A 22718-nucleotide genomic window follows, 5' to 3' on the forward strand; every position below is an offset into this window, starting at 1 on the left:
TGGGCTGAGCTCGTGTTCCTGCTGCAGAGCGAGAGGCAGCAGCTGGGGGCAGAGCCAGCAGCACGCAGCGTTTCCACCGCTGTCAGCACAACCTCACATTTTCCATGAATGCAATGCTGATTTTTTCCCAGCCACCGGCTGTGTGAGCATCGGAGCCTTCTCCAAATCGCAGCACTGAGTGAGAAATAAGGGTTCTCTCAGCCTGGGTTTGTCCTTGCAGGCTGTGGCACAGTGGGGCTGCCCTCATGCATGGGGCACCTCTGCCCTCCCTGGCCACCAGCTCACCCCCCTCCTTTCTCCACTGTTCAGGTGCTCCCTTCAGCAATTCTTACTGTAGTTTATAAAACCATTCCTTCTTATTCCATCCTGCAAACGTGAAGGATCCTGTGAAGCCATGCACTGCTGGGAGCTCCAGCTGTGTTTGGCGATGTCAGATGTGCCATCCCCGGCGCCTTTCACTGCCCCGCAGCACAGGGGCTGTTCTTTGTGCTAAATCCAACATGAGGACACTCTTGTGTAAAATTTACTGCGTCCTCTGCTACGTCACCACCATCATTTATATCACATTATTCATATTGTTTACTCATCAGAGGATTGCTATGGAGAGAACGGCAGTTTGTTTCCCTGGGAGCAATGCTGCACTGCACGGAAAGTGGAATGGCCCTTTGTTATGGCAACGGAAGTGTTGGGGATGATGTAAAGGAAACTCCTATCAGATCTGGGTCACAGCACTGCAGCTTGATTTGCAAACTCCACGCATCCATTTGTTGCGCAGAGCTCCCAGGGAAGGCGGTTCAACATGTTATTATTACCCAGGAATTTGGGGAGGCTGAGGGGAAGGCGGGTGGGGGTTATTTTCGTGGTTGCAGTCGTACTGCCTTAACCTGGAGCAGATGTGCTGATGGATCTTGGAGCTGGAATTGTGCACTCCAAGGGCTGTTGTGTGGAGCACATGAGCAGCTGAGGCTGGGCCCGGACGTCGTTTTGCACATCTCTCATGGCAAAGGTGCTGCTAGGAATGAACCAACACAGAGCTGTGCATGAGTGGCTCTGTGGGGTGTTTTGAAATCTATTCCCACAGAGCAACTGTGTCACCTCATGGCTGCCCACACTCAGCTGCGCTCCCACAGCTGTCCCAGGGGCACAGTGGGTGCAGAACCAGAGGAGCTGCCTTCCCCTATGGGATCTGCTGCTGTGCTGCACGGAGGAAACCTTTCCCTTTTGTGTTACACAGAGCGCCCACTTCACCACCCTGAGAACATGAAAGATTTGCTGCCTGCTGGAAGTGGGCTGGCACACGGCTGTATGCAGCTCCCTGGAGCTGCAGGAGGGCAGATTCATCCATCCTACCATTTCCTACCATTGAAGGTAGGAAATACCTGGCATTTTCCTACCATTGAAAATTCAATTTCAGGTGCAGGATAGTTCTGGGGGTTATCAGAAGGCTTAAATTAAATCTTAAACCCATTTAAAACAGTGAGACCTGCAGACTTTTAAAATCAGTATTTTATTTGACTTGAATGTGCAAATAAATATAAAAAAACAAACTACATTCAAAGAGCTGGCAAAGCAATGAGAAGCCCAAAAGCAAAGATCCTTCAAAAAAATGGAAGAACAAACTCTTGATTCGAGGTCGTGCTCGCAGATACACAACAGCTGAGCTTAAACTCCCGGACATCAGCAAAGCACTCTCAGACCTGCACTGCCCCCTCATCTCATCACTTCACATCATTTGCTACCACTGCTTTTGAGACAATAGCACTACGAAGGGCCACAGTCTGTCGTAATCCATTCAAGATTATAAATTAAAGTTTACAAAATAAGGATGCTTAAAAATACCTGAAGTACACTTAAAAATGGGGAGATGGAACAGGATGGCACACAGGTGCGTTACCCTCATACGCTGTGGGACACCTGGGATCAAATGCATTTTAAGCCACGAGTTGCAACCTATTGTCTAGTAAACATTTTTCTGTATCGTAAAACCATAAAATTTGGCACAGTTATCATCTCCACTGGAAGACAGCAGAGAGGTGAACAGGACTGAGGCGTATTCTGTTGAGCTGACTGGAAGAAAAAGGGACGCTGTGCTTTGCACTGGGCTCAATCTCCTCTCTGCCTCACTCTCCCATATCTATGTGGACAGGGGAAGAACCTCCGGAGCTCATTTCAGTAACCAGAATTCAACAGACACTCAGACAATGAGAACATGAGTTCTTGAGAAGTTCTGCACTGGCAGTGGTTGTGCAAGTGGCCACAAATGCCAAAGAGTGGCCTCCTTCATTCCCTCCCACAGATTAATTTGCAAAAAAGACAAAGAGTCAGTACAGTTTTGTATTAAATGTACCCCAAAGGCCAATTTTTCTACGGTCAAGTGATACAATTGCAAAACCCAACGCTGTACAGTGGAAATAACGCAGGACAAATCCTACAGGCTGCTATTTAGGTCTGGCAGAAATGATAACCTCAAGTGAAAGCCACAAAAAAAGTATCCAGGTTGGGGGGTTATTCCCTTAAGAGCCATGAAAAGCTGGAGGTGAAGCTGAAGGAGGCTGGACCTGCCTCAAAACCTTATGTTTGTCATATGCTCCATGACAGAGTGCTTGCCTTTGGCCCCCAAAAAACGACAGCAAAGTCACCGTGGGGCTGCAGGACAGATGCAGCTGAATTTCCTTGATTTTCCAGCACATTTAGTCAGACAGTTGATGCAGTTTTCTGCATGGTTCGGGTTATGCTTTGTTTTGCTTCTATTCCAAAAAGCTTGGGTAGAAGTAAGGAGGGTTTGGTGGAAAAGCTTCAGTGGTTGTGGCTGGATCTAATCCTCCCCATTACAGACTTCCGTGTGTCACTGCAAATACAGCATCTGTGCTGACCCAGCAGAAACAGCAGGCTATCTGGGACAAAACTTCAGATCCAGAGCAAACACTGCTGCAAGAGCTCCCTCTACTGCCGTTATTTCAGTGGTACAACCCAGCAGAACCGCAGTCTGGGCACACACAAGGAGGAAGAGCACGCAGTCTCCAGAGGCTGCCAATCAGCATGCAAAATACCCCAAATAATCAGAGCAGACCTCGCAGTGGATGTTCTTCTCCACCCACACGCTCCAAGCAGCTTCAGATCTGAGACAGCAGTCTGCAGCAGGTCACAAATTCTCAAAGCAACGAGACAGGCAGGTGGGCGATGGGCCTCGGCTCTCCTCCCCAGCACTGCAGCTCACAGTTTCTTCCCCTTAGCTCACACTCCAGAATACTCAGTTGGTGAGCAGGAGTTAAGAGTGGTCTGTATGCTGGTCACCTCTGCCTCAGTTTCGATATTTTCTCACCAGAGCACCAGTAACAAACACTGCATTTGTTGCCTTATTGGTACACGCAGATAACGAAGCAGCCTGCAGCAAGGCTGGCAATCAGTGCCATGCTGGCACTTGGAGGTTACACTGAAGAGTTCTGCAGGCTCCAAGACGGCACAAACTCAGGAAGATAGGGCACATTAAACTCTTCAAAGTGGAAGCAGCTGCCAGCATTTGCCAAGCACCAGCCAACTCCTCCTGTCCAACAAAGCCACCAGTGGCAGATCACCAGGAGCCTGGCCCACTCGTTCTGCCTTCCTGTGTTGGCTGGTCAGCAGTGGCCTAAGGCTAGGAAACTACTAAAAAGTGTGTGGCAATGCCAAGAGCCCTCTTCCTTAAAGCTGTTAGGTCTCTTTGTGATGACTGGAAGATTACACTGCAAGGAGACAAGTCTATGCCATATGGAAAATACATTATAATCCAAAGTAAAATGCTGTTTGGATAAATACCATTAATACATACATTGCATTCCCACCACTATTCTCAGAGTAAATGTGTTTCACCAGCAAGTCCCAGGCACAAATCTCCTCATGGTGAAGCTGGACGGCGACTGTACTGCACTCTGTATCTGTTCACAGGGACTCCATGGACATTCACTGTCTCACAAGTTGTTTTACAGGGCACCATCTCCTCATCTTCATCTCCCATTAGCCAATCTTGAACGACATCTACTGCCTCCATGGTCACATTCTCTTCTAGCCATCTGTTGTGCCACTCTTCAAACTGCTGGTGGTGCTTTAGCAGCACCATTGGCTGTACCTGAAAGCAGAAAGGTAAAAAAATTACTGAGAGGTTTCTGGGCAAGAAGTCAAAACTTTCACCTCTTTGTATGTCCAAGACAGGCATGCTCTGCAACACAAACAGAAAAGCCACACAGCTACCTTTAGAGATCTCTATTTCTTAATGTTTGCCACTCCCCTTTAAAATTTGCCAAGTAAAAACTGCTGAACTAAACTAAAGCACAGAACATTTCCCATCTCTCTTCCTTGTTTCATCCAACACAGAGGAGTAACTTCTGGGTGTAGAAATTCTGGTTTGCAGAAATTCAGCCACAAGACTTCTTATCAATACCTGTGTTCTGGCTGAGATCTTCTATCTCTGCTACAGCCTAAGCTACTGAGAGTAACAGGAGATGCACCTGCTTGGCTCGGCAGAGCGCTCCCCGCCTGTACATGTAATCCTCCGAGTTCATGATGAACATCATTTTGTGGGTGTTGAGCTTGAACCGACAGTCCACATTGCACGCGCTCTCAACCCCGATCAGTCTCTTCCAGGAGCTCTTCACCTCACTCCGCAGAGCTCTCACTTGCTTACATTGCCACTTGCGGAATTTTTTTAGGTTTCTAGAACAAAACAAAGATTATGAAGCATTTGTCACACGTGTTTACCTGCTCTCTTCAGCTGGTAGAGCCAACAGCACAAGTATGAAATGTACATTTTAGTTTTCAGACTCTCAACAAATAGTTACTGAAATGGAAACAAACAAACTAGACCTCAAATTACCCCCCCCCAAGAAAGGACTGCTTAGGCAGTCCCACTCCACCATAAACACACCTCAGTGCAGTGGTCATTATTTTTTTTCTTCAGCATGGTTGTACAGCACACTGAACTCCAGCAGTCCCGATGGACCTCAGAGACGAGTGCCTTTCCCTGGAACTGCCTGTGCTGCACATCACCTACAGTCACTGCCACACGGTCAGAGGAAGCAGGACCAGCTGCCCCAGATATGACTCAGGAGAGGGAGGGAGCTCACCTTTGCAGAAAAACTGGTTTCAGTAAGAAGCCATCATTCTGGTTGTTTGGAACTCCTTCTACCCCAACATACTGCTCCATGTAGTTAGCAAGGTGCTACAAGAGAGATCAATTTCAAGTCAAGATTTCTCTCAAGATAAACTAGTCCTTTGCAGCAGTGTTTATTTCCAGCTGCTCTTTAAGAAGCTGCTGGTACCTCACCCAACCCCAAGATGATTTATGTTGGAACTGTTTCATTAACATACATGTTTCTGTCAATGATCATACCTCCCAGATAAGCTTATCCTCCTAGCAGAAACTCAAATTTGGGATCAAGAAAGCTGAAAAGCATTCTTAGATATCTGCTTTGTCTGTGGTACAGCAGACTCCATAGTCATCAAAGTATTACCTGCACCTCCACTGGATCTTCTGTTTGGGTTTCTTCTGTATCCAGAAGCTCAATAGTCATGATCACCTGTCCCTTCCGCTGTAGAAACATTACCTGTAAGTGACAGGTGAAAGATGTTGGCCACATGGGTCCACAATAAAATGATGGATATTCACAAGTCATTTGGACAACAAATACAAGAACAGGAGAGGCATAAGCAACAAGGCTTTTCAGTGAGTCAAAATGCTACCTCACTGCCTGTGCTGTTTTTGGTACCCCTCTCTCCATATTGTGGCCTTGGAGCTTTCAAACCCATTTCTCCCAGGTGAAGTGGCACAGTCATTTTATGAAGTTTCCTGGCAGCAGGTTCTCACCTTGAAACAGTTCTCATCTGCCATGCAGCGTTCAGCCTTCCACTGATAGCTGGTCTCCTTCGCTGCCCGGACACACCTAGAGGATAGGTTACCTCCAGCAGCACCTCGCTTCCTTTCGTTCAAGTAGAGCTCAACAACTTTCAAGCAGATGTCATCGCTCACTAAATGGTGAAGCTTCCATTAAAAAATGAGGAGAATTCAGTTAGCAAGTCTGGGCCAAGACTTAATTTCAGTGTGTTATGAAAGGAACACAAAATTCAGCACAGCATCACACAAAGTACCAACGATTTAACTCCAGAGACTTTACACCCTGTATTTTCCCTTTCATTACTTTACAATATAAGGAAAAAAAGAGAGTAAGGAGCTAACGTGCCTAACTTTACAAAAAAAAACAACAAAAAACAACCCTACAATTAGAAGACAGATACTGCATAGAAAGGACAAAGCCTTTCTTTTGCCCTTGATTTATCTTAGAAATGGCAGAATTTTGAAGTCTGGAGCTGAAGAAGTGTTGGAAAAGGTCTGGAAGAGTCAGTCCCCTGAGGTGGTCCCTGTACTGCAGCTGATACTGAACTATCTCACTGAACTTTCATTAAGCCCTTTCCACCACAAATTTAACTTCTCTACATTTGCTGAGAGTTTTATGAGTCCTTGCATTACAGGTGCTGTAAGAAATGTGTCCATAGAAGAGAAACATGCTGTCCCCCACAGTGCACAGTCATCAAACCAGTTACCTGGCGGACAATATTCTGCACCAGTTTGTCCATAGTAAAGCCAATATAGGCATGGATAGTGAACATCTCCCTTAGTGTGTCCTCATACTGTGTTGGGTCAATATTCCCATCCAGCAGACTCCTCACCATATCCAGGAATGCAGGGTAGTACTCCTCCAGTTCCACTTCACCTGGAGAGAGGAAAAGAGCAGTCACTTACTACATGCAAGAGGTAGAGTGAAGTCAGGAGGTGTACAGGACAGCACTGCTTGAGAACCATGACATTCAGTACTGGGAACACCTTTATTGAGTTCTCTCTCAGGAGTGCTGACAGACTGTAACAGTTCTTCCTCAAGCTCTTTTGCTAAGCTTTGAGCGGTTTCATCAGAGAGCCATTCACATTTTAAAACTAAGTAACACTTTAATGCAAGACACTTTGGGAACATTTGACAGCTGTGCACTTGTGGGAAGATTTTATGAACTATGCGTGAAAGCCGTCAAAGGACAAATTACAAACTAACCTGTCAGATCAGCTGTATCCGTGAACTGCAAATAGAGCAGAGGTTTGGACCTCTACATTCCTTGCCTGCTGGTCTCAGTTACCCAGATACATACAATCAAGCACTAACAACCAGAACATTAAGAATGGACTACGTCAGAGTGTATTCTTACTTGGCTGCTTCAGTCTTAGCTCCATGGCTGGATCATTGGTCTTTTCTTTTCTCCCCTCACAAAGAAGTTTCTCTCTCTCTTTTTCAGTCCGATATTCTAGAAGCTGCTTCTGTGCTTGACGATAAATCTTTAGGAGCCTTGAGCACAGAGTCTGATGAAGGCGGAGGAAGAAATACCAATTATTATTGACAAAGAACAGACTGTAAACATCATCCAGAGTGTTATGGGGCTCAGCAGCTGTAACATCACAGAAGGTTGCTTTTGTCTCCAAAGGACTGCTTGGAGGTCCAGGCACATGCTTTTTCCGTAGCTCTGGAGTATCCAGGTTCTGCCCCTGATGGTTTTCTCTGTCTTCATCTGTTGATTCTTCAGAAATACTGTGTTCAGGGGGCTGAGAGAAAAACAGCTCAGGTATGAAGTGGTGCATTATCTGCCGAATAGTTGCTTGATCCTCCTTTTGGATGGTAGGCTGACGTTTTACGTAATAGCTGATAAGAGATGCTGCATCTTCCAAAATCTGCTTATCTTCATAGATAAAGATAAGATGAGGCTCATTTGTGGATGAACTTCTCCCCTCTGAATGCTGCTCCTGATGCTGTAATCAAGAGACAAATAGATAAAGATCCTTCCATTCCATGCTCAAGAGCCATTCCTGCCAGAAGAAATAAGCCAGGATTAACGCTATGCTTGGGACAGCCATTTTTGACTGAGAACTCTTCAGGGCACCTCAAGATGATCCCAGGCACGGAGCAAACCTTCAGACAACAGTATAAATGAAGGACAAACAGAATTAATTGTTTGCTAGCATACATACCTCATCATAGACACTCTCAATTTCATTCAGCAAGCTCTTGGAGCGCAAAGCTTTGGTGTCATTTTGTTTGAAGTTGACAGCCTGGTGGTCAAGGGACTTCAGGTAGGCTTTCTCGTACTGCTCACGCCAGATTTTGTTGAAGCCCTGCTGGGCCTCCCGCCACTCCTCCTCTTTTGCTTTCAATCTGCATTAATGTACAATCTACTTTAGTTTGAAAAGACATAAATAAAAGCACCATCACTGAAGATAAGCTATCCTTTATAACAGTGTCCACAGAAAGCAGTTGTTTAAAAATGCTTGGGAGGAAGACCAGAAAACTACCACAATTTCCAACACCTTAACCTTCTCACTGAACCTTTCAGCATTGCAAAGATAATTTTTTTAGTTTAAAAAAAAAAAAAGACTGAAGTACTCAGAAACATCAGAACAGCTACCAGCAGCACAGAAAAGTAGGCAGGACTTAAAACTCATACTTCACTCCCAAATCAACCTAAAAAACATGATTTTTTTTAAGCACAGAACTCTATATACAGAGAGAAGCGTTTTCAGTAAGCTACTGAAATATTTTAGATACTTCTAACGAGTTGCTAAAATATTTGTCACTTCAGAAGTAAACAAATCTACTTTATTTCCTATTTCTGTACTTTATTATAATCTAAGGAAGTAAAAACCAATTTACTTACTGGAAAACAAACAAACAAACAAAACAACCACAAAAACAAGCTTTACAATCCTGTATTGGTTTCTTAAAGATCCCAGGTGAGCATGGGGAGAATGGGAGTTACCTCTTAAGAACAACTGGAACTGCAGTAACTGGGTTTTTCTTCAGACTTTCAATGATCTCTGGTGCTTTGTCACCATAGATGCGATAGATGGCCCTGCGCTGGATCACTTCTGATGTTCCTCCCAAGCAATCATCCAGCCGAAATTTCTCCTGATCCTCTTGAGTGAGACGAGAAAGCTTTTTCTGCACACTCTCCAGCACACGTATTGTGGCTAAATTGGTCTCCAAGACAACATCCAGCTGTTAAGAGTCCACAAAGACACAGTTTAAGAATGCTGACATCAGGAAGATGGAGATGAGCAGTGCTCAGGTCTGCAGCCCGCTGGGTGGAGCTAAGAAGCATCAGCAAGGCTTCTTACTGCAAAACAGACCAATGCCAGTTCTCCAAGGGTAACATGCCTTCCAGAACTGGACTCATACCTAAGAGAACTATTAGACTCTAAACAAGTGGGAAAACACCAAACTCTAGCTCAACCTAATGAACACTAATAAAACTTCCAGTATTTGGCCAATGATTATTTCAGTAAAAATCCTCAACAGCTAGAAGTATTGTTTTGTGAGGAGGGAGAATGGAAGCTGAGCAGCAGAGGTACCTCAAACCGCTCATCCTCACAGCGGTGCAACTGTTCCTCATAAGGAGTCTTCTTGGAGCTGACAAAAGTCGAGTCTTCAGACCAGGATGGAAATGAAACCCAGGTATCATTTAACACCTGCAAGAGTGCAAAGACACACTGAACAATGCCTTAGGAGCCCAGAGCTGTTCTAAGAGCTCTGATACTTCTCTGTTTTATTCTTGCAGTTCTTTCTTGAGTTTCTACTGGAGGTTTCAGCCTAGCTAACACTGTCATGACTACTCCTAGATAATTAGAGGTCTGTGTAGAAACGCATCAGAGTTCAGAAGCAGCTTCACCATCTTTTCTCAAAGCAGATATCATTGCAGTAAAGGGGACAACAGGGAACAGTGGGAGTAGATGTCTCTTCTCAGTGACAGCAGTACCTACAACACTGGCTCACAGTGCTCTTTCAGGAGAAACACTGCTTCCAAAGGTTAGAGTCTGCTGCTAGAGAAATAATTTCCATCCTATTAATGCTCTTTTCTGTCTATACAAATAAATTTGTGTATGCACACACGCTCAAAAGAGATCAAACTGAAAGAAGTGACTTGAGATGTGTTTAGATAAATCTAGTGAGCTGAATGTGGATACTCTTATTTCAATGAATTGGATGAATAACTGATACAAGACTGAAGAGGGATAGTCAGAGTTAGAGGCGGAATCCATGTGCAGAAGCTGTACTACTATCTGCCCCATTTCAAGTTACATAAGTACAGTGTTTGTACAGGGATTCAGTGGATGATCACAAAGTACCTCCTTGCAGATGGCTGTTCTTCCACTGCACTTTGGCTGCTGATAGGTTTTTGGGAGAGCACGGTAACTCGATCCAATGCGTTTGCAGGAAGCATAATCTATTTCCCGACTCATTCCATCCCCAGATCGGTCACTCAATGGAGAAGCAAACGAGAGCTCTTTCACACCAAGAAAGGACTTGAACTGTGCAAACAGCTCTGGAAATTTCCTTCAAAAACACAAATAAGCATGACCTACGTTATTTCATTCTGACAGTTTTAGGCTGGCTAATACTTGCCATAAAAGAGTGAAATCTAAATAAACTCCTCCCCAGAATGCTCCTCAAGAGTTTTGTAGATATGCTGTAGATTCCAATTGTATTATTTCTCTTTGTGGATTAGCTTTGCATTGCTGGCATGTTATCTAGAAGGTATTTCTGATGTTGAATTCAAAGCTTCAGTGACAAAGTTCACAGCACCTACCAAAAATTAACAGAGCAAGGCTAAAAAAGGCCAATGCAGCAGAGATGGCAATCAGTAACTTACCCTAAAAATGGTGTAACTAGCTGGAGCAGCTCAGAGCCAGAGACCAACTCCTGGTTGAAGAGAGCAATGCAACGGAGAAAATTTTCATAGACTTCCTGACTTTTGAGCACTCTGCGCACCTACAGACAATTTGGAAAGAAATCATCAAACCACTTGGATGCCACTTTTAATTAGTGTTCATATCCTAAGGAGTCTGAACCACAAGTATGGAGACCAACCTCTATTTGCATTGCAACATAAAAAGAAAACATTCCCCAAAAGTCTCAGTTTCAAACATAATAATTTAGTAGCTACATACAGTTACTATGAGGAAATACTGCTGAAAAGTACAGAAAAGCATACGTGTCAGAGACAAGCATTCAGGAAAAGGTTAATGATCAGTTTCCATTCTTCCAAATCCATCTATTTTCTTCTTTCTTGGTCTGCCCTCCCTCTGCCACTTGAAGTCAGGCAATTGCTAAGTGCTGATGCACGGATTAAGTAAAAAATGCACCAAATAATAACCAGACTGGTGGTTTAAAGTAAGCCCAGTGTGAGAACAGGCCAAGCTCTGACCTTGTCAAAGAACGAGAACTCCTGCAGTGTTCCATATTTTCCCACTGTTGCTACTGACAGATCTTTGGTACCTCTCAGTTTCATTTTCTTCTGTTAAAAGAAGAAACAATTATACATAACATGTTGTCATTCAAATGCTATCAAACTCCACTTTGCTGACATAGAAAAGCTCTCTGCAAAGACTGATGTATTTTCCAAACAGCAACCTAGCGTTGCTATGTCAAGTCCTCCCCAGCAATCCCTAGCAAATGACCCCTGGCTAAGGAGAAGGGGATCACCTCAGGAAGAATTCCAAAGAAAGGTTCCTTTGCAGAAGCAATGAATTCGCCCTTTTGGGGACCAATACTCTGCACCTAAGGGCTCGGTGCTCAGTATACAACATGCTACCATATACATTTTAGAATGTTGAAAATTGCTTTTCTTGCAGATTATTACTTATAAAATAGTTTTGATTTTTTTTTTCTTGTACCTAACCTACATACTTCAAAGTCACTACTCATTACAACTTCACCCAAGGAATTACATAAACAAAATGAGTAATATGAGGTCACTTGCAGACAGATACCTTTGCTGGGCCAGAAACAGGACGCAACAGCAGCGGTCTGGATCGCTTTTTGCTGTGTTCAAGATTCTTTTCATGCTCAGTTTTCTGGACACTATTCACTTCACATGGTCCATTTCCTGTGAACTGAAGAAAATAAATCATCGTTTCAATGCTCTCTCCTCAGTCTGTACAAATAATGAATCCTGTTTATCTGAACAGAGAGCACGTAGTTAAGTGACCTGTTTTGTTCCAAGCAGTGAAGAGAAGTGCATTTCATCTACAGGTTGTGTGTTTTTCTGTAATGCATTCTACACATAAACAGGCAGCATTAAATATTCTGCCTTGCTTTAAGCATACACATACCAAAGACCTTTTAGCCTCTGGAAGAAACTGTCCAAACTCAGAGAGCAGATCCTCCTGTCCTCTGAACAGATTTGCTACTTCAGTAAACACTTCTTCCTCTGACATGCCCCGAAAGGGTCGACCTTTAGTGTTAAGCTGTTCTTTCTGAAAAGATATGAACAGATGTTAAACAGATAGAAACACATGACTCACAACAGCCAAAAAAAAATGCAATACAAACTTCATATAACTATCAGACAGTCCAAGGCTCCTATCACACATGATATGGCTACATCAGCTGAAGGTTAGTGAAGACAGATCCACATACAACCCCTTTGCATCTCAGAGCCCAGGAGGGTCAAGAGTTTTCACACTTCTGTCGTTTCATATGAACATCTATGAGGCAGTTGTTGGACAAAGCCTGACATTTCATTTGATAGCTGTTCAAGCAGCCACACCACAAACCCACAATCTACCTTACACTGAAGGCTTTTTACCTGATAAGTATGAAGAATTTCTAAAAAGGATCTGTAAATTTCTGGGTGGTCAAGGAAGCGTGTTTTGATCTTATTCACGTAACTGATGGCATTATTGAACTCGACAGAATCAGACTCCAAAGGAATTTGGGATTTATCTTCTTTGTATGGAAGCTGATGCCTGAACTCCTCGGAGCAGTCACTGTGGTTGTGTGAATTCTCCTGTGAGTAATGCAACAACAGCCCGCTGCCAGGGAGAGCGCTGGGAACAGGCTCTGAGGGCACCTAGTGGCATAAGACATACAAGACAGTGACTCGTGCTGAAACACAGGTGCAACTACACCTAGCATTAATATTTTAAATCTGTTTAGCTAAAAGAGATTACCATATGAAGAAATAAGGGAAAAAAAAAAAGATTTAATTTGGTAATACATTTCCTTACCTATGTTATTAACACCACGAGTTAAAAAAAAAACCAAACCCATAAGCCATGTCTGACTTGGTAAACGATCTGACTCATTGCTGCTTTTGACTGTCCCGGCATTATCCACACTTGAGAGGCTGTACCAGGCAATGTGCCCTTCAGTTTCTGTTACCACTGTTCTATTGCAGAGGAACTGTCAGTTTTAAGAAATATATTAAAATGTAGGGCTCCAAGAAGCCAAATTCCTAAGCAACAGAGAGATCTAAAAGATATATACAGCTACTAATTAGCATTAAACCACAACTGTATCAGTAGAATTCAGTAATAGCTCTATTTCAGCCTCCACAACCACACAATAACAACAAGAAAGAAGAGCCCAATATTTATCCAAGAGCAAAATTAATCCAACAGCAGATGTCTCCCACTGCAGGATGGTAGCGACTGCATGGCAACCCCTTACATGCATTCAGGCAATAGACAAAAAATACATTTCTCAGTTTCTCACTGAAGATTGGAAATGTGATTCTCCCAGGATGATTTTTAGACGTGTCACTACACTTCGTACATTGAGAGTCTGTGTAGCAGTCCAAACCAATTACAGTCTCAGTTTTCAAATCTGATGGGAGTATTTGGAGTTGCAGTGGCACTTCATGCAGGAACATCACTCTAGTGCAAGCTGAGCTAACAACTGGTTTGAGAATAAACACTCAGCTTTACGTTGCAGCCATTACCACATCTTAAAAACTACGTCAGAACTTCAGCAATGTGCAATACATGTAAAATGTACATAGCCTAAACTGCAAGAGATGTGCGTAGCAATATACGAGCAGGATTCATTTGGAGTACTGTGAGCTTTATAACCTACCTGACTAGTCAGTGGTGACTGTATACTTAACTTCCCATTCTTTGGAATTTCTATCCTGTATCCCAGAGGGAGGAAAGCATTGAATCCCACAATGAGGTCGGGGTGTTCATGGAACAGCTGTGAAACGCGTCGGATGACTCCGGGTGTGTCAATGCTGAAATCCAGAAGAATTTGTTACTTGTGTCTACATCAGAAATACAACTTAAGCCCAGAAAACTACAGAGGTAGGTGAGGCATCTGGCTTCTCACAGATGCCACTCTCAACAAGAAAGTCTGGGAACTTCAGACCTAGGAACGGGCCCAGGCACAGGGAAGGACCACCACCCACTGCAACCTCCCACTGGGAACACTCTGCAGAGAGAAGAACGTGCAGGTTACCCAAAGCGGGCACCACACGAGGGCTGAGAGCTCTCAGCAACACACTTAAGATTCTTCATCTGTTTTTCCAGATCTGTGTTTCAGAGCAGGATGTAAAAATAGACTGTTCTTTTCCTGTGGATTTCTGCTCTGGAAAACAAGGAAGCAGACGGCACTGGGATGGACGCCTCCTCCCTCATCTCCAGTGTGTGACAACTGGGACAGCAGAACCATGGGGTGAAGGCTGGGGAAGCCCCCAAGGCACAGATGACCCCGGGCCGGGCCGGGCCGGGCCGGGCTTTACCTCTGGCTTTTGAACTCCTTCATGATCTCCAGGAAGCCATTGTAGGTGGCGGGGTCACTGCCGAAGCGGATCTTCACCTGGTCCAGGTAGGAGAGCGCATCCTCCACCTGCGGGCGGGATGCTGCTGAGGCCCCGGGGGGGCACAGGCCCGGGGCGCGGCAGAGGCCCTCAGCTGACACCCCCACCGCGCTGAGAGCGCCGGGGAGACGGGACAGATCCCGGGGGAACGCCGCGGTACCGGAGCGGGGCTGAGGACGCCGAAACCGCGGGACCGGGGGGGGCTGAGTGGACGGGAGGATGGAGGGCCGGGGGGGCCGCGGTAACGAGGGCGGGGATCGGGACCGAGGGTGGGGGAGGAAGGCGGGGGCGCCCCGGGTTGTGGGGGCAGAGGGGCGCCCCGCGGCCCCGGGGGCGGGTTCGGCGCCGGACCGGGGCGGGGCGGGTCACGGCGGGGCGGGCAGGGCCGCTCCCCGCCGCCCTCCGCGGGGACGCGGACGAATCCCGGCGGGCCGCGCTCCGCACTCACATGCACCGGCAGCTTCTCCTGCGCCGCGGCCCGGCCGCCGCCGCCCCAACGCGGGGCGCTGCCCCCCCGGCCGCCGCCGCCGCCCCCCGCCGCCATGTTGGGAGTCGGAGCCGCCGCCGCCGCGCGCCCCCCGTCAGCGCGTGCGGAGCGTCTGCGTCAGCGCGCACGGCGCCACGGCCCGGCCCGGCCCGGAGCGGAACCTTCGCGGCCGCCGTCGGCGGCGCCGCCCGCACCGCGCGCTGCTTCCGGCCCTTCGAGCGGCCCCGGCGGGAGCGGCGCCTCCGGCGGCGGTGAGCCCTGAGCGGGCCGAGGGAGGGATGGGGCTGCCCGGGGTGAGCTCCGCGGGACCGCTCCGGGGATCGGGGAGGGACGTTGCGGACGGGAGCCCGAGGCCCTCGTGGTGGCCGCCCCCGGCTCCTGTTGGGCTGCGATTAAAGGGCCCAAACTGAGCTCCAGCGCCCGTTGTGGCATTTTTGGATCAAACACCGTTTTTATTTATTTTTGCTTGTTTGCTGTTCTTACGCGCTCGTTCTGTGGTCCGTGGCAGCAGCGGCTCGTGCTGAGGCAGCAGTGCTGTGCAGCCCTGCAGGTGTACTTAAACCACATCTCTCTGAAGGGGACGGGAGAGGAGCGGCCGTTTGTGCTGTTTTAGTTCATACATCTTTGCTTTTACAGCACCGAGCAGGCGTGGGGCAGCTTGCTGGTACAAAGCAGGCTCCCAGAAGGGTTTCCTTGGTCACACTGCTGTGTGCTGCGGTTCCTCCCGTCCCTCCGTCAGCTCTCAGTGTGCAGAGCTGTGGTGGTGGTGTGCTGAGGAGAGGCTCTCGTGGGACAGCAGAACCTCTAACATGCTGTGACCCAGCCTTGTAGTGGCCACAAACCCATCTGCAGTGGGAACAATCCTGTGAGCAGTGGTGTGCATGCACTGCACCGCCAGCAAGGCACCTGCAGGGCCAGGCACAGAGCAAAGGGCTTAAAGCACATCCCTGGCTTTGGGCTTCCCTTAAGGCGCGTCCCCGGCATCCCTTCTCAGCAGACAACTGAACTCTGTTGAATTATACCACTGCTGCTACATGAGAGGGAGAGGGGAACCAGTAAGCCCTGCTGGCTGTTTCTCCTTAGGGCACCACAGATGATGTCTCATAGAGACCTTGGGTTGATTTTGCCATAAAACTCACTGCTCTTTAAACCCACTGCTGAGTACTGCAGTGCTGCAATTTCAGTTTTTGCCTTTGATATTTGTAGTGGAAATGCTAAGTCACAGCTTGAAACAGTGATGGAACACCTGGTGGGAAGGCAGGGCCAACCCAGGGGAGCTCAGGTGCAAGCAATGCCACTGAGTGATGAAGGGGCGGAACCAGGATCCACCCCTTCCCAGACCTCATGTAAGGGTTGGCAGTGGAGGTGAGGGCATCCCTGGTTGGAGATCCCTATCTGCCTGAGGCCTTCAGAAGGTAAGCAGCTCTTTTCTTTCATTTCTGTGACTGCTGCGTTTGAGCTGGTTCTCATTTGCTGTAGCCAAAGACTTTGCCACCCTGCTATTATCATCCTATTATAGCATTGATGTTCTAGCCTCTCATGGGATATGTACCCTAGTGCAGTGATACAAAGTAGGAAAGTGAAACATGTAGCTGTGGTTTACTGTGGGAACTGAGAAAAAGGAAGCTGACTGCATGTGCTGAAATAACTGTGGCATACTAAAGTCACCGCTGTTTGTTGGCAGACTTTAGACAAGGTATTAGGCTGTTTTCTGATCTAATGTTCATTCATTGAGTGTTTTAACTCAAACTTGTAGCACGTAGGATGCTATGAAGCTCTATAATGTTGCTAGCAAGTCACGGTTATTCACCAGTTGCAACGTTTTAGACTGTGATGGTCTGATCCAGTGTACAAGTATTGGTCACCTTTTGAAAAGCATGCACAGCAAATGCCTTTCAGGACTGATGTAGGCTGAAAACAGATAGCGATTAGGATTAGATTGTTACATACATGGTAAGCACAGGTTGAGGTGAGGCTGCCATAGAGTATTCAGTGGTTATTCAGTACTTAAGAATAGTGTTAAAATGTTACTGAAGATTTTTACCACAGTAGTCCTGTAAGGAGGGTGTGAGCTGGCCCCAGCCATCCTGTGCTGTTGCTGTTGTTAATTTGGGAGGACTTATTCTTGTCACTGGTTTGTCATATTGCTCATTTAGTTGGGATAAGCAAGAATAATCTGTAGATAACTCCTGTGACTGGTGTTTTAGTGTCATAGTAGTGCTCATTCAGTTAGAGAGGATTGACACCTTGATAATGTGCATCTTGGATAACAAACTTTACTCTGCCAGAAATCAAATTCCAGATGCACAGGCTGTGATCCATGGCAGCTGAGACAGCACAGGTTCCTTTTCCAAATGCTTTCACACACCTCACCTCAGCTGTAAATTGAGAGGAGGATTAACAAAGCAAGGGATTCTCAGTGCTTTCAGCAATTGGCAGAATGCTGATGGCTAGGAGGTGATGGACAAGCTGTCAAAGCTCTTTTCAGACATGAAAGAAGCTCTCCAACCGTAAAAAAGAATGAAGAATGCACCCCAGAGTGTCCAGGGAGGGTGTGCAGCATCTCAATAACTTCCAGGTTCCAGACTAGCATTGAGCCATCCTGGGAATCTGCTACCAGCAGCTGGTAATCAGAACTAAGTGCCATCACTGTGATGCCTGCTGTGAGACACAAAGAGGGAAGTCTGTTCCTGATACTGCAGACAAAAAAGAAACAAGTTGAGATTGTTAATATGCTGTGCTTCCCCGACTGGAAACGCCCAACACTGCCTGAATCCCTTAGTCTGTGCCAGCAGCAAGATTAGGTTCCCTCAGACATATCTAGGTCAGTGTGTGCTTTTGTTGTCCTGGCGACAAAATGACCCACTTTCTCTATTCTCATTTGTTGAAGCAATTGCAAGTGGGAGCACAAAGGCAAATAGACCTTTATTCTGCCTTTGTGTAAGCTCACAGGCAAGATGGTATTTCCAGAGAAATACGCATTCTCTCCTCCTTGCTCTGTTTATACTACTGTTATTTGGATCTCATTCATACCAGATGGATGATTAGATGTTTTCTCGGCTGTAGCCATCCCCAGGGCTAATCCTACCTTTGAGGAATCTGGTGAGTGTTGTGTGGAGGGGCTCCCCAGGTAGATGGAGAAATCTGCACAACAAAACCAGAATGGGATATGGACAGATGCTGACCCAGCTGAGGCACTGCTGGCACAGCTTCCCAATTACCTCTGGGTAAGAAGGCACAAAGAAAAGCAGCCTGGCCAACACTTGTGTGTATATTAGACTTGCTCCAAAGAGGACAGAGATGAAAATCATTTTAGAACATGACTGACTGTGGTGAGCCTCAGAGCTCCCATAGTTGTGTTTTATGTGACGTACAGTACATAATGAACTGAGCTGGCCTTACCTAGCCAGGCCCTTGAATAAGATAGGGAGGGCTACAGTGTAGAATGTGCATGAATATATGATGACAGGCTGAGGAAGGAGTGTGGATTCTAAGACAGAAGAGTAGTGCTGCATACCTGCTTTTCTAGCTAGTGTTTGAGCTGCTATCTCTGTGCCAGAATAAAGCTGTACATAAATTAGAGCACCTTCACTCACAAATGAAGCTACAGGCTTTGCTCCTGAGCACAGCAGTGTCACCACAGTGTAACACCCTGCAGATTCATGCAGGGAATGCCTGATGCATTTAGCAACTTCAGGACATTTCAGCTTATTTACCTGAAAAATCTGAGCTGACAAAGACTCAGATCAAGGTGGAGGGCTGGTGAGGAGGAGGAACCATCTTCCCATGGAGCAGATCTTGGTGTCTGTGTGGGCTGAAGCTTGTGCTGCTCTCTGGACCTGCTGAATTCCCAGCTGAGCCTGCTCTTTAGTTAGGAGGTGATTGATAACAGTGCACACAGTAGCAGTGCCTGTCTCCAGAGAGCTGCCTTGTCCTTTTGTTATTTCTTTTTCCTCAGGAAATTTCAGCTACTTTGACAAGAACAGTAGGAAGTGGTTGACTGTCTGTATTGAGATGCATCCTGGAGCATCTCTCTGTATTTGGAGAGGACTGCTATCTCTATAGCAACCGGTGTTTGTCACCTGGCAGAATCCCCAGGGTCTTTTCTGAGGGTATGAGATGCGCTCCCTACCAGGTGCTGCACACAGCTGAGGTCCCTTTGTTGGCTGTCTTTGTCTGTTCCAGAAATACTTCCCTCTGTATTTCAGAGATTTGATTTAGTGGTGAATGTACCACTACTTGTTTCAGATAAGGTTTAGGCACTCAGATGTTTAAAGGTTTCTTAATACCCAGGATCATGCCTATTCCCTTTCACAGTTTGCCTTTCACAAATGATGTGGGCAGAGATAAGGAAATAGATCTCCCAAGGAGCTGAGTTCATCAGTTTCTCTTGAAGTCAGATTGAAGAGGCTGCTGTCTATCCCTGTCTGTATCCCCTTCTGTATCCCTCTGGCATACAGAGTAATAATTAAAGAAAAATTAGTAATGTGTATTTATGGAACAGGCCCCTTTTGCACACAATGCTTGGCTAGATGACTGTGAAGATTAATCAAGTAAGAAGAGATTAACCGACATCTTTAATCTATCATAAATCAAACAGACAGGAGATGAAGCCTCTTATCGCAAGAAACTAATGTTACAGAGAGCCTATGTTAGGGTTTAGCCTACATCAGTCTCAGTCTAATCTAAGACAACATCAGGACTCTGAAGTTGTGCATTTTTTTAGACTATTCTTCAAGCCTCTGTGATCAAAACCAGCGATGTAATGGAGGAAAATGTCAGCTCCATTAAGGTTGCTTAAAATATACTGTGCTGGAGAGGTGACAGCAGACACAGTCTGGAGGATGAAGGTGATCAGTGGCATCCATGCAAACCAAGAATGGAAGATGGTAATAGAGGAATATGTAATAATGCTTTTGTTCTATCGGCATCAAAACAACACTCGAGCCTTGGGATGTGCCTCGGTAGCACTGCAATGTGCAATGCTTATTTCATGCTGCATATACCTATTGTTAGTATTGATGAGAGCAATCCTCGTCACCAACAAATCCACTGATCCAAGCAGTTGGTTACAGTTGGAGCAGAAGCCCCCAGCTAGCAGTCATTTTTGGAAAGTCAGGATTGCCAGCATCACAGAAGAATCGAGGACTGGGCTAATTGGAGGAGAAACAGCTTGCTTGCTGCAGGAATGCGGGTGTTACTTTCTGGTGAGCAGGGAGTTTCTGCAATTTGCAAATCAAAACCAAACAAAATCAACCAACCAAATCTCTTCCAGGGCCATTCTGGATTTCCTTAGGCTATAAAAACGTTTAAGCCTCTAAACATATCAGACCTGTTTTCCTGCATTCCACATCTACAGCTTACCTGTACCCTAAAGGTAAGATGAAATTACTATCTCATACTGATTCTTCCTAAAGGATTACAGTTGCAGGCTCTCTAAAAATCTTCCCTACGTTCTCTTTCAGAACATAAAGGAAACAGATAAGTGTCAAGAAGCCTTCAGTGGTACTTCTTCCATGGAGAATGTGTGGAAAAATGCAAATGCTGTGCACGTGTGAAAGAGAGGCCAGACTCAAAGCTGTTCCTGACTGTTGATCCTTAACACTATCAGAGTGATAAACTTCTCTTTGTCAGAAATGTCACCTTAGAGGTGAAGTGAGTAGCAGCTGTGAGTCACAGTGGCAGTGCAGGCTCTGTCGATGGGAACTTGTTTTCTCACCGTCTGTTCCATGAGCTGCCATCCCCCACAGCTCCTCAGACTGCTGTCTGCACGGACCACGCAGTCAGGACTGAACTCAGCTGGGAGTAGTTTTATGTGTGCCTACTGAGTGAGGGCTGCGCTTCTGGTTTCTGTTGAAATCCAAACCCATTTTGTTAGCTTTTCCTTACAGAAGAACAAGAACGCTTGGCCCTCTGTTGGCTTTGCCCTTTTTCACACAAGCTCTTGACATAGAAGTTTTCTCCTTTGGTCTCTCAGGTCCTTTACTGTGAATAATAATCCATGTTTCCTGTTTTTATTATTATTATTCCTTTTCTACAAAGGCTTTAAGAGCAGTAGAGCTTTCCCTGTCTGTAGAGCTAATCTGCAGTGCTGAAAGCTGTGGATGCTGGTTTGGCTGCCTGTCTGCAAAAGAAAAGGGAGACCTATCAATCAACAAGAAATGCTGAGAGCAGCAAATGAAACTCTTTGCTTTTTCCATTGGGCAACAAGGGCCTCTCAGGATTAAACCTTTTCTAAATTTAGCTACATCTCACTAGAGTTAGGATCAGGAGTTATCAGAAGGCAATGACGTCTGTCCTCTGGAAGTCTGAGTCCTGGCATGCACCTCTCGTACTCTGTGCTGCAGCAGTTTGGAGCTGGGAACATTCTGCACAGCATGGGACTCTTCAGACGTGGCAGGATTTCTCAGAGCACTTGAAATACATACTCTCAGCTGCCTGCTTGTGTTTATTATTCTGTCCAGGTCCTGAGCAAAACTTGTTCATGCTCTGAAATGGACATCATGGGAGAGCAGAATGGTTAAGCCATGTGAAACATTCTGCTGCTTTTTTTTTTGTTGTTGTTCTTAATATGTGTAAGACTTGCACAGACCTTCTTTTCTATTGGTATTAAATATCATTCCAATGCAACTTAAATTCTCAGCTGTTCTGGTAAGGAGTACTAATTAACACTTTCAGAGTTAGATTTGAGGAGACATAAGTGAAACCCATCAAAAATCAATAGCCCTTTGCAGGTCCCCATTGAGTCATCCAGGCAGGGAGCTCCTTTGCTCCTTGTGGCATGGAAGCATGTTAACCTGCTGGGAAATGCCCAGCTAACCTTCTTCTTCCAGCTGGAGGAGAGCCTCAAGGGAGCAGCATGCACAGGCAACTAAGAGCTTCCCAGATGTGTAGAAGCTGTATTGAACCCTGTGCCCCTATAGCGTTGGTTAAAAAGAAGTTACTTCTGAAAGAAACATCTTTGCTAGCTGGAATGAAGGAGGCCTGTCTGAAATTGTACTAAAGGTTACCAGTGCTGAGCCATGGAAATTCAAGAAAGGTTCCTTATCTCTCACTATGAAAAGCTCCACTAAATGAAAGTTGTGACCTCTCTTTGTGGCAGTTGTCTTCTAGATACTAATCACATTCCAGATATAAAGAACCTTAAAGGTGCAGAGCTTTAATTTTAAGGTATCTCAGAACATTTCTCGTATCTGTTCTTACTTAGCAGCTGTGATTTTACTCAACCAGAAGTATTTTGAAGAGCAAGGGCTTTGGCACTTAGAAAGCAGCAGCTGATAGCAGTGCTGTAATCATAGAATGGTTGGACTGGAAAGGACCTCATAGCCCACCCAGCCCCAAGCCCTGCCATGAGTTTGTTGCCACCCACCACATCAGGCTGCCCACTTCTCAAGTGTGTCCAGGTCACATTCATTCAAAGCATTTTGGGTGGTATTTTTTTTTTTAATACAAATACTGAATCTCCATATAAATAAGCTAGAACTGTGTTTGTCTGCAGATGTATATGTACCTGTCCCGAGTGAATGACCTTCATCTTTTAGTCACAAAAGGAAAGGCAGAGTCAACAGGTATG

At 45.9% G+C, this 22718-nt stretch overlaps 1 protein-coding gene, 1 long non-coding RNA gene and 1 pseudogene across 2 annotated transcripts; 1 reads left to right on the plus strand and 2 right to left on the minus strand.

Annotated features, from left to right (window-relative positions):
* Positions 1-1488: 1488 nt before the first annotated feature.
* On the minus strand, positions 1489-15261 carry SIN3B (SIN3 transcription regulator family member B). Its single transcript, XM_015300175.4, has 19 exons — positions 15107-15261; positions 14581-14687; positions 13920-14073; positions 12652-12915; positions 12176-12319; positions 11834-11956; positions 11269-11358; positions 10714-10832; positions 10190-10397; positions 9416-9532; positions 8824-9062; positions 8039-8222; positions 7225-7819; positions 6574-6743; positions 5840-6013; positions 5487-5579; positions 5100-5194; positions 4485-4689; positions 1489-4105 (listed from the first exon to the last, which is right to left on the minus strand). The coding sequence occupies exons 1-19, from the start codon at positions 15200-15202 to the stop codon at positions 3875-3877; spliced, it is 3408 nt and encodes a 1135-aa protein (XP_015155661.3). The 5' UTR covers positions 15203-15261; the 3' UTR covers positions 1489-3874.
* Positions 15262-15337: 76 nt separating this feature from the next.
* LOC121107759 (uncharacterized) lies at positions 15338-22236 on the plus strand. Its single transcript, NR_174092.1, has 3 exons — positions 15338-15438; positions 20421-20522; positions 20611-22236. It is a non-coding gene; the product is annotated as an uncharacterized LOC121107759 (long non-coding RNA).
* NWD1P (NACHT and WE repeat domain containing 1 pseudogene) lies at positions 15779-18429 on the minus strand (annotated as a pseudogene).
* Positions 22237-22718: the final 482 nt, after the last annotated feature.

The sequence above is a fragment of the Gallus gallus genome, chromosome 28 (assembly GCF_016699485.2).
Source record: "Gallus gallus isolate bGalGal1 chromosome 28, bGalGal1.mat.broiler.GRCg7b, whole genome shotgun sequence".
NCBI lineage: Eukaryota > Metazoa > Chordata > Aves > Galliformes > Phasianidae > Gallus > Gallus gallus.